Genomic DNA, 15,637 nt, shown 5'->3' with positions numbered 1-15,637 from the left:
TAGTTATTTTAATTATAGTGTTAAAAAAAAAAAAAAATCTAAACTTACTCGCAAAAGATGTTCACGTCACACAAACATGATCTCCCAACTCAAAACTTACAAAAATGAAATCAAAAGAATGAAGGACAGTATTACGTGGTCAATAGTTGATAGTTATGTTTTTGAAAGCTTTTACCTTGTAAGAGGGGAAAATTTGGAAAAACTCTCTACAAGTCTCAACATTTTCAAGTAGAATAAAATTAGTTATTTAATTTGCTTTAAGAAGTTACGATGAGTTTTGAGTAAGAAATATCATGACAGCGACGTGTGCTTATGAGAGAACTAATAATTAAAACAAGACACAAAGAATGGGTAACAGTTAGTTAATAATAACGTAGTTGTCTGCTATAATTACAAGTCTAATCATCTGAATTCATATCACTTGGCCTAAAAGGCAAATTCAGTTGTGAACAAAGCTTCATTACATGTTTTTCCAAAGCGGCTCCGGCCCTATAAATGATATAATATACAATTCTAATTCACGGGCAAGAGTTTTGAATCTATATGAAAACTTACTGATAGATTTCGTTGCCCTTCACGTTGTACTCATCACAGTTATTAAATATGAGTTCAATATCCTTTAAGACTTCTTCGTTAATTTGATATGAGCCCATATTTAATTTAGATTTCACTTTAGCGAAATCCATAGGGTTCTTAATTATATCGTAATAATCGGGTACTTCCGCCTGTGACACCGGTCTTAGGAAAGGCCAAGCGTTTTCATCCTTCATAACTTTCTTCAAAAGTTCATACAAAGCCGAACTGTTTAAGGGCAAATTTTCTCCGGTTCGCCGGAATGAGCGCCGTCCACTTTTCCCACTCTCTTGAACGATTGACGTCGTTGCAGTTGTATGAGTATAACGCTGCCTCTCGGAACGTTTTCGTTTACTTAGCGGCGTTTCGTCCTCTTCGTATTCATCATTTTCACTTTCGGAAGAAGAGTCTGAAATCACTTCAAATAAGTAAATAAATTACATTCGTTTTGGAAACTAAATCATTACCATTTGCTCTGAGTTTCCTCTTACGCGACCCTTCTGTGCCGGGTTTACATTTCTTGCAGATAAAATTGTATCGCGGTTGACGTTTTAAATTAATGCATTCCAAATGGTAAGAATTTTTACATTGTGAACATGATAAGTCACTGCCGTCATAAGAGCAAACGTTACAAACGCTTTCATCTCTTTAATTAAGAAAGAAGCAAATGTTAAAAATTAAAAATAACTTGAACAACTTAGTTATTATTTGCGGACATACTCATCTACATTTGAACTTTCTTCGGATATCACATTTCCTTTTCCTTCTTGAATTTCGATATCAGCGTCTTCTTCCTCCATCATACCGACTATTTTCACTTCGTCTGACATCTGATCGTTATCTATTCCTCCTCCTTCTTCGTCCTCATCGTCTTCCTCTTGTTCAATGATTGCTTCAATGTCTTGTGATCGTAAGCGTTTATTTCTTCGTTCTCCACTCCCACTGGCGTTGCTACTGCCGCTGCCCGGAACCTTTTTCGTCATTTTCGTGTCCGAGGTGATAGACGAAGTATCGCTTGCGTCATCATCCACCAAAAAGGTACGTTTTCGTCGTTTATCTGGTCTCTTTTGCTTTTTGTCGTTTTCATTCTCAAGACCCAATCGAGCAACGCAACGTTTACAGTACCAATTGCCCTCTGGAACTGTTTTCATTTTTGGTTTCATGCAAAACATGTGAGTTCCACCATTACATTCATCACAGAGTAGCATTTTTTCTGGATCACTTCCCCGCCTACAAACCATACAGTTTGATTTATTGGTAGATCTCGCCCATATGATGCAGTCATTTAAAACCGTTAAATGGAGAAAGACCTATATATGGAATAAATTTGAAAATCGCAGTTAAGAAGATTCTATGCCAGTTATACTTGTGAGTAACTAGTGCTCTCCATCAATGACACTTCCCATTGCCGTAAACGATTGCTCGCTGTCTGTTGTTTACGTTCTTGCAAGTCCTTGTCCTTTAGAATAGCTGCACCAAAAGGTTCCTTTAGAAAACGCCGCTCAATAGCCTGTTCGACCTGTAATAAGCCCGAAGCCAATTGCTTAACATGCGAACGCAACGATTCCGAATCATGAAGAGATATATCATCGTCGGCACTATCCTCGGACTCAATTTCTTCAGTATCACCCAATGTTTCACCTGGGTCGTGATACGCTTTTCCGGCATATTTTACGATACCATCATCCTGTCCGTCATCATCAGCGTCATTTTCGGAATCTTCCTCTTTTTCGCCGCTTTCGAGTTTATGTTCGCTCTCGACTCCATTAACTGCCAAATGTCCATATTTTGGCGGACCCCATTGCAATTTCGCTTGGGCATCGTACTGGCCATTAATTAAATCCGTTCGCCATTTTTCCATATCTTTCACCTTAAGCCTACCGAGATCACCAGTGTAAATTTCGCTCTCAAATTGCAATATACGCTCCACAAGAGCACTATACATAACTTCATTAAGATCAGAATTATGAACGGGAAAATTAAAGTTTGAATTACTGTACTTGCGACTCGTCTCCGTCGTCATAATGTTTTTAAAACGATTTATATGTTTAGCTTCGATAGTCAAAAAATCATTTGGGCACTGTTTCATGTGCTCCAGCAACAAACTCTTGTAAGTTGCCAATTGTTCACGCAACTCGCATTCCCTGGTCCCCAATGGATTAAGGGAATCGAATAAAGACTCAAAATCGTCACTTTTATATAAATACGACCACCGTCGCCGATTCATATCTAAATCATTATGGACAATGCAGTTACGAGGATCTCCCGTGCACATGTATAGTTGATATTGCGTAGGTGGCGGCAGTGGTGCATCGTCCGGATCAGTTTTATTTATACTATCGTGATGACCATTTACTAGCCCTAGCCCATTGACTTGACCGTTTAGTTCGTTCTCTTTATTTTCTTGGGCAACATCCAACGAAGCATTATTCTTCGTTTTGCTGTCAATTGTTCCGACAATGTTTGCTTTTTTTTCCTCTTCATTGTACATTCGTAATAAGTAGGCTCTTAAGCCTTGGCGAGTTTTAGGTAGATTGCTATTATGTGCTGTCAGTTCAGGATGTAATGGCCGATTTTTAGGAGGATTCAATAAACAATTATCCATGCAATCACCGGCATGCTCGATAAAAATTCCAGGCATAGATTCCAAGACATAATATTTGCGATAGGCACGATCCATTCCCAGATAAACGAGATGATTAAAAATTGACTCATTGAGTTTAGCAACTTGTTGCTCATACTTCTTATGCTGGCGGTCAGATTGAGTTAAAAGTTCAGTTAATTTCTTATCAAGCTTTTCTTGCAAGAGCTTACGTTTTTCTTCATCGTTTTTTACATCGTCTTCCATTAGCTGCTGATAGCATTCATTTGTCATACTCTTTTTCATGGCTTGAACTTTAGTCAATCGTTGATTTTCCAATATCTGCAAATTTCGTAATTCTTGACGAGCAGATATTGTTTGTTCCATGCGTTCTTCGATTACATTAATGGGACCCGAGTAGGTGAGAATTTGATCCATCAAACAACGCAGAATCCGCAAAATGTCTCGAATGGGCAATTGGTAGACAGTATACATTTTAAGGGCTTTCAATATGTAAGGATGCTTCATGCGAAGAGCAAGACCAGGATCCTCCGATGAGCAATAACCATTACGATACATAATTCGCCATTTTTCGGCCCTTTTATTTTTAACTATAGCTCCCGAAGAGAGAAAATGCAAACGCAATACCTCGCTTAACGTTAATGCATCTAGTGGCAGTTCATTTAATTTGAAAGCGAAATGACGCTTAGCATAGTGATGAGCCTTTGCTGCCAAAGCCATTGTGCATTGAGGCTCTTGCATTTGTTTGACGCTGGAATAATCGACTGCACATTCTTCCTCTTCTTCTCGCTGTAGATCGAAAATTGTTCCCAGAAAAATTAATAAAATATCTGAGAGCGGGCCGGCTATCTCGCGCGTCGTTAAAGCGCGTGTCATTTCACAGAAGCTCAGATTGCCTCGGAATACTTCTATGCCTGATAGAAGGCCCACATAAGTATGCATAAACTCACGCAACATGAATGCATCACTTATGAATTTATCAGGAATATATGTTTGGACGGGTGCATAATAGGGCAAACGGCGTTGGTCTGTGCGTTCTAAGTCATCTGTTTTTGTCAGCAGTGCGGTGCACTCATTCTCGATTCTTTCGAGAAGTTTCGCTCGTTTTTCGGCTTTTAAGCGTTCTTGCTCCAATAACTGTTGCTGCTTCTCACGTCGCACACGTTCCATTTCTTCTTTCAATGATTTCGGTTTATTGCTCCTTTCGTTCTCTGCTTCTCCATTTTTTAATAAATATTTGTTAAGAGTTGGTTGTTTTTTCCCATCAATAATCTCGTTAGGCTTGCGTGCTTTAGCCGGTGTAAAAAACGGCATTTTTCCAATAAATATACTTTCAAATGAGATCCGACGATCTGTCACATATTTTTTATAAGAATTCGGATCCGGCCGAAGTATACCATCAATCCTTACTACGTTATTTTTAATGAACATTTGTAAATTTTCTAATGTGAATTCAAAACGCTGACGACGTACTTTATCATATGGTACAATGGTTTCAGATGGTTTTTTCCCCAAGCTACGTAATTTATATTGGAGGCTTTCGGTGTTTTCATAAGTTTCATTAATCGACCCTTTGCTACCATCTGACGTGAGTATTTCGATTATTGTATAATGAGTGGATGATTTCTGGCTTAATTGTACTTCTTCATTAATGAAGAAACGTCTTCGAAGGAAACGAAATGTTAAAGCGCTCAGAAGCTTTAATGAAGATTGTTTAGCATTATCTATGACGAGCATCGCCGGCGGCCGAAGAGAATCTTTAAACATTTCCAATTTCTTACGAGCTTTTCTTTCGCTCTTTAACGCCTCCGCGTAGGTAAGATTGTCCTTGCCGGTAGCTTCACACTGCCAAACGGTTGAATTTATGGCCATAACATGACGAAAATAGTCCCTTCGCATAATTAAAAAATTATAAAATTACGTGCAATTGTCTACAAACATAAATTTTTTTTTATATGCAATATCTATCAACTTACTCGTAATCTCTGAAGATCTCTTTAGTAACCTCACAGAAGAAGACTTCTTCATTGTCTTGAAACATTTCATTTTTATTTTTCGAAGCAGCATTATAAAAGCCATTCCGCGTACAAATTGGCATTTTTCCTTCGTACAAAAAAAATGCACTATAAATAAATTATCTGGACTCGAAATAATCGCGCTGTTTTGTTTGTAAGCTATATAAAAATGATATTTTTATAAACGTTCTTTGCTTTAGTTACTTATCCAACAATTCTCATTACTTAACTAACATTGTTGCAAACGATAATATTTATGAATTTAACATGCAAATCCTTAAATATTTGTGAAATTTTGCAAAATTCACGCGCGAAATTTTAATAAATGTCTGGCGTGCTTTTCACTTATATTAATAAATTTTATTCTATAGGAAAGCTTAAAATTACGAGAACGCAAAAGAGTAGATAAGTACCTTTAAGGTACAGCAATAACGGGAAAACAGTTATTAAAGGAATTTAAAAAATCCTTCATTTTATTATCCCAAAGTAAAAATGTTTCCTATTAACGATAAATTATATTCAATCGCATTCTTATTAAACAATTATTGCAAAATAGACATAGTTTTATGCTATTTATATGTAAAATAATTATCAAATGGCGATAATTACTTAAATATTTTGTTATCGTCGTCAGCTGTAAGCCATCGGTACCATCTTAATAAAAACTACTTGACATTTGTAGATTTTTTGACTGGTGAGTGTTGTTCGGAAATTGTGTGCGAGTAAAAAAATTATTAGATTACATAATTTCTTAATCTAAATTACTGGAATTTCTTTGAAAATTTCTCATCCTTTTAAAGTATAAAAGTGTAGCGGGCTTTAATAAGTGAAATATGGCGGATAAAGCTGAAAAACCAGTGGGTAATCCCATGAAGTTTCCATACACTTTCTCGGCAAAGATCGCACAATTTCCAATTAAACATTACATTAAAAATCAATGGATCTGGCGTTATTATTTCGTGGCTCTAGGAGTATGCGTCCCTATATTTTATAAAATTAGCAAATTGGGTTTGTATTAAACGATGATGACATGATAGGTATTTGAAATAAAATTAACCTCAATACACGTTTTGTCTGTAGCAAACTCGCCCGAAAACAAGAAATCGTGGGCCGACCAGAAAGCTAAAGAAGCTGCCGCTCATCATTAAGAAGCATTTGGCTGTAGGTTTGCTTGCTGCCGAATCTATTTGCAATAGTTTGTTAAGTCTAAAGTTTAGTACATAAATTTTGCGATTGAATTTATTGCAAATAATAACTTGAAGCATTCAGTTATTATGCGTTATTTGCTGGATAATGCAGTGATCTAAATAAAATGTCATAGAAGATTTCAGGCTTTAGATGTTTTTAATTTCGCTAAGGGGAAAGGCGACTTGAACAACTTTTTCGGCTTAAAAGTGGTTCTTGGGCGAGCCGCATTTCCTACTACGTTCGCCATGAACGTTATTGATGTGCATTTCCACCTTAACTGGTAGACACGAGGCTTGTATGTAAAGAAAGTCATCAAAAACTCTTTGCTCGTAATACGTCAGGTGTATGAATATATGAAGGGACTTCCAGAATGGATATAGAATATGTATGGGACACCGGACTGACTTAATCCCTTTTTATTCGTTTTAGCTTTGCGAAACTCTTCTTCTTTCTTTTATGTTCCCAGAATTCTTAACAATTCTTAAACAGAAATTGTTTCCCTGTTCAGCTGTACATTTTCATGAAATTATATTTTTTTTGTATAAAAGGACATTTTTACAATATGTTTTTATATACTAAGAGATTGGAAATTGAATTTTTGGCCCTTTCACTCGTTACTCCGTGCTCAGGAAATGGTCAGCATCGATACTCGAATAGATGAAACCTTCGGTAATCATAAAGTCCAAAATCGAGCTGCAAATGGAAAATATTATAACGAAGTTGTTAAATAATTGAAATAAATCGAAATTTACTTGAGCTCAGACTCTTTCATTTGTCCAAATTTACGTTTCAACTCATCACGATTAATACCATCAGGAGACTGGTGAGTTTTAATTGCTTGAAGCACTGCTAATTTTTTGCCGTCCAAACCTGATTCACTGCTTGACGGCATATCAAAGCCAGTGGTTGCTTTACTAGCACCAACGAAACTGTGACCGCTATAGCTTGAGGCGTATTGCTCGGCTTTATAACGGGCACAAAGCACCTCTAGAAGATGTGTAACGATTTCGTTTGGATCATTAATGGGAAGCATTTTGAAAACCATTATGGTCTTTTGACCAGCTTGCGACCTCACACTGCCATAAACAGTTGCGTATTTATTAAGCATCACGTCGGGTGCTTTTAAAGTATCACCCTCTTCTAGCCAGTAATGAGCAGTTATCTGGCCAGTGTTATCTTCTAGTAAATAAGTTATTTTGGTCGATGAAGTTTCAATATTACGAACTATCGCGCGTATGCAAACCATACTAAAGTTCATTCCAAACATCTGGAAATTGCCTTCAGCAGATTTGAGGAGTTGTTTAATTAGTACAGGTGCAATACCTTCTGACTTTTTTTCGGCCGCCGCGCCGTCAGTTGTTTGTGTGGCATTGAATTCACTGCCGACTATTAAAGAAGGAAATTTAGTTAAAACATTTTCATATTTATTTCAATGAAACTAACAAGATACGTTCATTTTCCAAATATTGTGAAATCCAAAGTATTTAAAAAGCGAAAAGGAACTCCTCCAATCTACGTTCAATGTCAGAGTTTAAAGCCGCCAATTCAGTAAGCAAACCAACAAAACAAAAATGTCATACAAAGATGATTACATATATAAAAGCTCAATGATGTAAATCTTTTAGTTGATTTTTTTCTTGAAATTATGTAGAAAAATTACAGCTGAAAGTTGGTCTTCGCTTTGGCATTCAGCCGTTAAAGTTCGCTTGTTTACTTCCCCTTTAATTTGCCAGAATTCGAAGTTCGCTTGTTTACTTCTCCTTTAATTTGCCAGAATTCGAAGTTCGCTTGTTTACTTCCCCTTTAAATTTCCAGAATTCGTTAAAGAGCTGCGTATATAAAAGAAAAATTGCTAGTAGCGGTGGCGATCACAATTTTCAATTTAAATTAATTTGAATCAGAACTTATTTCAAATTTAATCGAATAATTGAAAAAAGCTTAAACGCTCAAAGAGCAAGAATCGATGCGAACTTGATTCTTACCTTACCTTCCTCCTGATTATCTTCTCAGACCATAATACCAGAAAGTGCGCGGACATTTAAGCAATAATAAGCAAGGAAATTTCATTTATCAATACACAGAACTTTACCTGGCATTTCACATCTATTTCGAAAAGAGAAATGTAAAATCACGTCTGATTATAAACGTTACATATACTAATGCGAGTTAAGTAAGTAAACCAATTTTATTTATGGCCTTTAGTTTAATTTCTAATGGAATCTATATTGTAAGCTTAGCAACAACGTAACAAAACAATGGAAGACTTGATCTATGCAAAAAATAATTACTAAATTTTCTAAGCTAAAGCTAGAAATTTAGATTTTGCTTAGTAAATTGTTAGGTTTTAATTGTAATTTAAATTTCCCATGCAGACATATTTCACATCGACGTACTCGTCTATGCCGTAATGGCAACCTTCGCGACCAATACCAGATTCTTTGACACCGCCAAATGGCGCTTCAGCTGCTGATATTAAGCCTTCGTTGACACCTACCATACCAACTTCTAAACGTTTAGCTACTCGAAAAACTTGTTGCAGGTTTTCGCTGAAAAAGTAACCGGCTAGACCTCGTCGTGTTTGATTTGCTTTCTCCAAGGCTTCTTCTTCAGTTTTGAATTTAATTACGGATACAATGGGACCGAATACCTCTTCTGTATAAATTCTTGCGTTTGGTCCAACATCTGTGATAACGGTTGGAGCATAAAAGAGTTCGCCTAAATCCGATAAACGCTTGCCACCAGTTAACACATGAGCATTATTTGTGCGAGCATCTTCTACGTATTCGGTTATTTTGTTAAATTGCATTTCATTGACAAGAGGACCTATTTGAGTATCGTCAAATTCGCCTGAACCGATTTTCAACGACTCTATTCTTTGCTTCAGTGCGTTTATGAATCGATCATAAATTCCCTCTTGCACAAAAAAACGATTCGCTGATACACAAGTTTGTCCACAATTTCGAAATTTTGAGGCCATGGCTCCATCTACGGCCTTCTCCAAATTGGCGGAATCGAATACGATAAATGGTGCATTACCGCCCAATTCAAGAGAAACTCGTTTAACAGTATCGGCGCATTGGCGGTACAATAACTTTCCCACTTCTGTAGAGCCAGTAAAGGATATGGTGCCAACGTCGGGACTTTTACACAATAACTCCCCTATTGGAGCTGCCTTTTTTGTCAATTTATCGTTGATCAATCCTTTTGGTATGCAAGCGTCTTCGGCTAATTTAACTACAGCCAGACAAGTTAGGGGGGTATCTTCTGCTGGCTTAATAACAACCGTACAACCTGAAATATGAAATGAATACCAACAGCTAAAGCGTTTGGTTTTTAAATTTAATATTTACCAGCTGCCAAAGCGGCACCCGCTTTACGAGTTATCATCGCTAAAGGAAAATTCCAAGGCGTAATTAAGGCGGCCACTCCTAGGGGTTGTTTCATTACGAGAAGCTCACGATTTGTTACTGGCGCTGGAACGATTTCCCCGTAGATACGGCGAGCTTCTTCCGCAAACCACTCCAGAAATGAATTGCCATATAATACTTCGCCTTTTGATTCATTTATTGGTTTACCGGATTCGGCAGTCATAATTTCGGCGATCTCCTGGCCGTTTTGCTCAATTAATCGAAACCAAGTCTTTAAAAGGTAAAAAGAAATCATTAGTTAATGTCAAAAAAAATACTCTCCTAATCCATGAACCTTAAGAAGAGCGGAGCGTTGTTTCGCCGTTAGCGATGACCAATCATTTGAATGAAAGGCACGCTTAGCCGCATCTATAGCCTCTTGACAATCTCCAACAGTCATGTTGGGCACATTCCCAATAACCTTGCCATTGGCAGGGTTTTTCACATCAAATACACCCCCGTCTGACGCATTCACCCATTTGCCATTAATGTAGGCTTTCGATTGCAATAACGAAGACATTGTTTGCTGTAAACTCTTAACAGAACTAAATTGATGTTGATGATGCTTCACGATGACTCTTATAAAAGATGTACGCAACATTTTTCACTTTAACAAATTTTGGGTAAGTTATTAAATCGAATGTATTATCGTAAGTAGATAACTCGTTATTGATTTGCCAAAAGAGATTCTAAGCAAATTAATTAATTCAAGATTGCGCAAGTAGAAGGGGTGCTCTTATTTAATAAACGTAAACGCTAACAATAAATAAAATGAAAGAGTACACCGGTTTAGATAAATCTTCATTAAAACTAATAGACTCCAATTAGAATTATTTCGTAGTACGATTTTGTTTGTCAACTCGTAAAATTCTCCGCTCATTGATTTATATATTAAATGCATGACTAGTAAATACGCGCACAATCTCTCTCTCTCTCTCTCTCTCTCTCTCTCTATTTTAATGCCTCAGTTGATTTTCCTTACTTCCACTTTAGCGTAGACGTAGTCTTTGCAGTGCAATGAGCTATGCAAATTTCTATACATGCATATAGACCAGATAGGGAGGATGTAGATCGGTTAGATTTATTATTAGTTATTACACTAAAGTGTATTTTTTATCAAGTGTTATTAAAAAAAGAGAACGAGAGAGAGAGAGAGAGAGTGGGCACTCATATTAAAAATAACATAAAATAAATAAAAAAAACCACTACGAAGAAATATATCCTCAGCATTGCATTGCTTAGAGGGAAATGTGAACCTTTCTTTTGTCGATTGTTGATATCTTGATGGTTAGATTAGGGGATTTATTATATCTATCATAAAAGTAATCGGCTGACGCTAGCACTAGAATCGCTTTGCTCATGTCATATCATGTAACCTATTGAAATTACAATTCGAATTGAAAAACAAGCTTTCTACGAACTCGTATCATTTTCGTTATGTATCCAGATTAAATTGAAATGTTCTAACTTGATTCGTTCATAAATAGCTTAGGATATATATACTACACTTGATCTTACATGGTTTTTAACTGAAACAAAATCATCTATCAAACTTGGAAATTAATTAAAGTGATAAAAGCGTTCCTTTTCCCTTTGCTACTAAATTGGAGCAACGATAGAATTCGCACGACGATGCTCTGGAATTTGAAGATTATTCATTCTCTTCGTCATTATCTCGCTATTATTAAGCCTCGTCAAATTCAAGTAATTTAAAAGCGATTGAATATATTCTCTGCATAAACTCTGGCTTTTTAGTGTTTTGCTGTTTTTTTTTTATTATTAATTTTAACTTTAAATTAAAATTAAAATAATATAGTTTTTTTTTTTTTTTTTGTTAATTAAAAACGAATATAATTTTCCATTATTACTTAAGATTACCTAAACAAATGTATTTAATGTTGATATACTCATTTATACGTCCAATTTCATTACCAACACCCGAATCTTTGATACCGCCGAACGGTGCTTCAGCTGTTGAAATGAGGCCCTCGTTCAGACCTATTACACCCACTTCTAAACGTTTAGCCACTCGAAACGCTTGTTGGAGGTTTTCAGTAAAGAAATAAGCAGCCAAACCGGTTTTTGTATCGTTCGCTTTTCGAATAGCCTCTTCTTCGGTTTTAAATTTGATAATTGGCGCAATTGGACCGAATATCTCTTCACAATAAATTCTTGCCTCCGGTGGCACTTTAGTTATTATAGTAGGGGCATAAAACAGTTTACCTAAACAGGGCAAACCGCATCCGCCAGTTAGTATGCAGGCGTTTTTTTTGCGCGCGTCCTCAACCAATTCACATATCGTAGTAAACTGATCTTCATTGATAAGTGGACCCATTTGAGTTTCCTCAGCGCAACCAAAGCCGATAACCAAATCTTCTACCTGTTGTTTAAAACAAGCGACAAATCGATCATAAATTCCGTCTTGCACGAAGAAACGATTGGCTGCAATACACGTTTGACCGCAATTGCGGAATTTCGCAAGTAATGCACTTTCTGTCGCCTTCTTTATATCGGCGCTATCGAAAATTATAAAGGGTGCGTTACCGCCTAATTCGAGGGAAACACGTTTCAGATCATCAGCACATAGACGATAAATAAGTTTTCCAATATTTGTGGAACCAGTAAACGATATAATTTGAATATCTCGACTCTTGCACATGTATTCTCCTATGCAGCGCGCATTATTCGAAGTGACAACATTGATTACTCCTCTAGGAAATCCAGCTTCTTCAGACAATTTCGCCACAGCCAAGCAAGTCAAGGGAGTAAATAAGCTTGGCTTGATGACGACAGTACAACCTAAGAGCATCAAGCTTTTTTTGTTTAATTAGGAACTTAAAATAAGGGAGATTTGCATTTTTACCAGCAGCTAATGCAGCGCCCGCATTTTGCGTTATCGTACTTAAGGGAAAATTCCAAGGTGTAATCAAGCCTGCGACACCTAAAGGTTGTTTGATTACTAACAGTTCGCTATCTTTCTTTGGAGAAGGTATAATTTCACCAAACACTCGGCGAGCTTCCTCTGCGAACCACTCCAAAAGCGAACTTCCATGTAAAATCTCATGCTTTGCCTCAGTTATAGGTTTTCCCGACTCGGCTGTGATAATATCAGCGATGTCATCGACATTCTGTTTCATTAAAATGGCCCAGCACTTAAGAAATGTATAAACAAAAACCGTTTCAATGACCGCCCTTTTTAAGATCTTAAAACTTTCACAGACCCTAAGCAAGTCGGCACGTTGCTTTGCAACCAAGCATGACCATTCCTTGGAAAAGAATGCACATTTAGCAGCAACTATTGCATCGCGACAATCTTCGATCTTCATGTTCGGTACGCAGCCAATAAGTTTACCGTTGGCAGGATTGCATACGTCAAACATATCACAATCGGCCGCATCCACCCACTTGCCATTAATAAAAGCCTTCGAGAGTAATAATGAAGACATTGCTCGCTGCCGCTTAATTTTTTAACTAAGTTAAACTGCGATGATTTTTAGAAATTTTAGACAAATTTAGGTCAATTATTAATTAATCAAATTTATTTATGACTTAATGCCTGCCGTCTGACAATTTTCACTTTTTTTTTAATTGTTTAGACTACGATTATAATGATGAAGCAAGCATTTGGAATGGAAGTTGAAATCGAATCAATTTTATTTCTTCTCTGCTCTATGCTACAATGTTGTACTTTTACGTAATACTAGGGATGGAGTTCTTTATGTTGACCCATACTACCATAAATATCCGACAGAAGTTTCATATTATTCGGCTCGTATTGCGTCTAAACGTTTAGCAGGGAACGAAGTTTCCGCAATCGTTCCAAAAGATAATGCATCCCCGAAATCGTCAGTATTAGGTGAATACGAAATTTGTGGGAAGACATTACCTTGTTGAGAAATCGACAAATAATTATAAAGGTATGCGAGGACGCGTCTTGGTAAAGTGAAAATTATTTTTACATTTTGAACACATTGCTATTATATTCAAAATCTTCTTTAGCTGCAATATTTCAACTCCCGTCTTAATATCGCACCGCAGGCCGACACTTGGCTCGCTTGCAAACCGAACTAAAATCGCACTCTTTACGTTAAAATCGCTTTCATATGCTACTCATTCCTAAAAAAATTTAAAAATTTTCTGATCCACACTAAGAAAACGTAACATTGCAGTCCTATGGGCATTTGTCCCAGCCATTAATTGAGTTATTGCGTATCCTAGTATAAAATTATGAAGGATTCATGCGCATCATTTGCCTTTAGTAAAATTGAAAATTGACCTGAAGCACCTAAAGTGAAGCATAGGAGTTTGGTTTCCATCTTTTGAGGTTATGTTGGATCACCTATTATTATTGTATAGCTATTGTACAGTATAGTAAGTAATTGTGCGAAATTGCAGATCACTATCAGTTTCAAAGCTTTCCTTGGCTATTTTGCAAGATTACTTTAGTTCCTTAATGTTTGGTGTGATCTGCGCATATCGATAAGAAATAAATCTGGACTTCGTAGTCGCGATTGTTGGAAGTAGTTGAAGAACGCTTTACATTTTTAATTAAGTAGAGAGGTTTTGGACCACTATGACAGTTAGTTGAAACTGTTGCTAAAGACGATTGGTCTTCAAAGCCTTTGACGCTTCGGTTTATGTCCTCCTCACGTGAACCAGAATAATGTCTTCATAGCATTTCCCCCTTTTTTTTTGTGTTTCAAAAATTTCCAAAGAACTAATGTGCCGTGATGCCAAAACCAAGAGATATTCCCATATATTTGTGATGAATAACTGCACCCATATGACGCATAACAAGCAAAAACAGTTGGATGGAAGAGATTTGTAACGCGCCATATCGGCATAATTGAGGGGAATTTAAGGTTATGCCAAGAGTAAACCAAGAGTTTTCTCTCCAAAGTGTTGGCGAATAGATTTGCGCAAATAAAACGTAACACTCCAGAGGTAGTTTGGCTTAGGAGAAGAAATTCGTAATGCATCGCCTAAACGAGGGTATCAAAGAGGTGGTGGTCCTCGTACTTTTTGATCGCAGTCTTACTAGTTTCAAATTCAATATTAAAAGCTCTCAAAAGATTCTTAAGCAATTTATTTAAATTCATTCCTATACGTATGCACAAACGCACATAAACAAATCCTCATTATTATTAATTGCGAGATGGAATAAAAGCAAAAAAATTGAAGTAATGGTCACCAGAAATTCTTTTTTGAAAGAAAGAAATGGATAGTGTCCTACGTAGGTATAGACGCGTATACAAGCATTTAAAAACAGGTTGGAATCGAGCAACTACGCATTTTAAAATTTCAACAAAATAAGTCTTCTCATGCTTCATCGGCATTATCCGATGGTGGATGTGCACTATCTTTCTGATGTTATTTGCAAGAATTGAAGAAATTGTAAAAATCCTTACCTGCATGCCTGCACGTAGCTATGAAGTTACAAGTTACTTCGCTAATAGACCAGCGTTACTTGATAAGCTTAAAACGTTAAAGCAGCCGTTCATTCAAAGTGCCTCGATACGCCTATGTTACAAGTTTTAAAATTCATTTTCATAAAATAAAACAAATATATATATATATATATACATATAGGAGTGCCATAGGTAGCCTATTCTGAGGTCCGCAACGATATGTTAGGTATCTAAGCTTCGCCTCAAAATGTATATCTTTTTTTTTCTTACATACTTTTCTTTCAAATCACTGCAATTTACGTACACATGCATGCATACATACATGCAACTCCAAACCTGATATGGAGTCTGCAATTTTTCTTTGACGATTGGAACACAAACTCAAATCACGCACTTAAAGTTAAATGCATTCCCATATGTGAATTTAGTAATAGATTGGCGACT

At 36.6% G+C, this 15,637-nt stretch overlaps 5 protein-coding genes across 6 annotated transcripts; 1 reads left to right on the top strand and 4 right to left on the bottom strand.

Moving 5' to 3' along the window:
* Window positions 1–44: 44 nt before the first annotated feature.
* Window positions 45–5,496, bottom strand: LOC119634362 (bromodomain adjacent to zinc finger domain protein 1A). Of its 2 annotated transcripts, XM_038028452.1 has the most exons (7): window positions 5,416–5,496; window positions 5,152–5,349; window positions 1,940–5,066; window positions 1,294–1,883; window positions 1,041–1,219; window positions 556–991; window positions 45–489 (listed from the first exon to the last, which is right to left on the bottom strand). In XM_038028452.1, the coding sequence occupies exons 2-7, from the start codon at window positions 5,271–5,273 to the stop codon at window positions 399–401; spliced, it is 4,545 nt and encodes a 1,514-aa protein (XP_037884380.1). In that variant the 5' UTR covers window positions 5,274–5,349; window positions 5,416–5,496; the 3' UTR covers window positions 45–398. The 2 variants fall into 2 exon arrangements, with proteins under 2 accessions (XP_037884380.1, XP_037884381.1); XM_038028453.1 differs by lacking the exon at window positions 5,416–5,496 and having other exon boundaries at window positions 556–982; window positions 5,152–5,273.
* Window positions 5,497–5,792: 296 nt separating this feature from the next.
* On the top strand, window positions 5,793–6,523 carry LOC119634369. Its single transcript, XM_038028461.1, has 3 exons — window positions 5,793–5,884; window positions 5,991–6,198; window positions 6,271–6,523. Exons 2-3 carry the CDS (start codon window positions 6,024–6,026, stop codon window positions 6,336–6,338), a joined length of 243 nt encoding a protein of 80 aa, XP_037884389.1. The 5' UTR covers window positions 5,793–5,884; window positions 5,991–6,023; the 3' UTR covers window positions 6,339–6,523.
* Window positions 6,524–6,930: 407 nt separating this feature from the next.
* On the bottom strand, window positions 6,931–8,126 carry LOC119634367 (replication protein A 32 kDa subunit). The gene is made up of 3 exons (XM_038028459.1): window positions 7,822–8,126; window positions 7,131–7,764; window positions 6,931–7,071 (listed from the first exon to the last, which is right to left on the bottom strand). Exons 1-3 carry the CDS (start codon window positions 7,832–7,834, stop codon window positions 6,993–6,995), a joined length of 726 nt encoding a protein of 241 aa, XP_037884387.1. The 5' UTR covers window positions 7,835–8,126; the 3' UTR covers window positions 6,931–6,992.
* A 455-nt stretch (window positions 8,127–8,581) lies between these two features.
* LOC119634365 (succinate-semialdehyde dehydrogenase [NADP(+)] GabD-like) lies at window positions 8,582–10,585 on the bottom strand. Its single transcript, XM_038028456.1, has 3 exons — window positions 10,081–10,585; window positions 9,729–10,017; window positions 8,582–9,669 (listed from the first exon to the last, which is right to left on the bottom strand). The coding sequence occupies exons 1-3, from the start codon at window positions 10,384–10,386 to the stop codon at window positions 8,723–8,725; spliced, it is 1,542 nt and encodes a 513-aa protein (XP_037884384.1). The 5' UTR covers window positions 10,387–10,585; the 3' UTR covers window positions 8,582–8,722.
* A 1,064-nt stretch (window positions 10,586–11,649) lies between these two features.
* On the bottom strand, window positions 11,650–13,389 carry LOC119634366 (succinate-semialdehyde dehydrogenase [NADP(+)] GabD-like). The gene is made up of 3 exons (XM_038028457.1): window positions 13,007–13,389; window positions 12,649–12,937; window positions 11,650–12,584 (listed from the first exon to the last, which is right to left on the bottom strand). Exons 1-3 carry the CDS (start codon window positions 13,229–13,231, stop codon window positions 11,650–11,652), a joined length of 1,449 nt encoding a protein of 482 aa, XP_037884385.1. The 5' UTR covers window positions 13,232–13,389.
* Window positions 13,390–15,637: the final 2,248 nt, after the last annotated feature.

This window comes from Glossina fuscipes, unplaced genomic scaffold (genome assembly GCF_014805625.2).
Source record: "Glossina fuscipes isolate IAEA_lab_2018 unplaced genomic scaffold, Yale_Gfus_2 3, whole genome shotgun sequence".
NCBI lineage: Eukaryota > Metazoa > Arthropoda > Insecta > Diptera > Glossinidae > Glossina > Glossina fuscipes.
The sequence above is the reverse complement of the archived record's forward strand: the minus strand, read 5'-3'. Positions and strand labels throughout refer to the sequence as shown.

Excerpts from the sequence above, each read along its gene's own strand:
- LOC119634362 (XM_038028452.1), bottom strand. The coding sequence starts at position 5,273 with ATGCCAATTTGTACGCGGAATGGCTTTTATAATGCTGCTTCGAAAAAT. Across the intron at positions 5,067-5,151 it reads GAGATCTTCAGAGATTACGA|GGACTATTTTCGTCATGTTA; the intron begins GTAAGTTGATAG and ends AATTATGCGAAG. Across the intron at positions 490-555 it reads AAGGGCAACGAAATCTATCA|GGCCGGAGCCGCTTTGGAAA; the intron begins GTAAGTTTTCAT and ends TATCATTTATAG.
- LOC119634369 (XM_038028461.1), top strand. The coding sequence starts at position 6,024 with ATGGCGGATAAAGCTGAAAAACCAGTGGGTAATCCCATGAAGTTTCCA. Across the intron at positions 6,199-6,270 it reads TTATAAAATTAGCAAATTGG|CAAACTCGCCCGAAAACAAG; the intron begins GTTTGTATTAAA and ends TTTTGTCTGTAG.
- LOC119634367 (XM_038028459.1), bottom strand. Across the intron at positions 7,072-7,130 it reads ATGAAAGAGTCTGAGCTCAA|CTCGATTTTGGACTTTATGA; the intron begins GTAAATTTCGAT and ends TTCCATTTGCAG.
- LOC119634365 (XM_038028456.1), bottom strand. The coding sequence starts at position 10,386 with ATGTTGCGTACATCTTTTATAAGAGTCATCGTGAAGCATCATCAACAT. Across the intron at positions 10,018-10,080 it reads AACGCTCCGCTCTTCTTAAG|ACTTGGTTTCGATTAATTGA; the intron begins GTTCATGGATTA and ends TACCTTTTAAAG. Across the intron at positions 9,670-9,728 it reads GGGTGCCGCTTTGGCAGCTG|GTTGTACGGTTGTTATTAAG; the intron begins GTAAATATTAAA and ends TTCATATTTCAG.
- LOC119634366 (XM_038028457.1), bottom strand. The coding sequence starts at position 13,231 with ATGTCTTCATTATTACTCTCGAAGGCTTTTATTAATGGCAAGTGGGTG. Across the intron at positions 12,938-13,006 it reads AACGTGCCGACTTGCTTAGG|TGCTGGGCCATTTTAATGAA; the intron begins GTCTGTGAAAGT and ends ACATTTCTTAAG. Across the intron at positions 12,585-12,648 it reads GGGCGCTGCATTAGCTGCTG|GTTGTACTGTCGTCATCAAG; the intron begins GTAAAAATGCAA and ends TGATGCTCTTAG.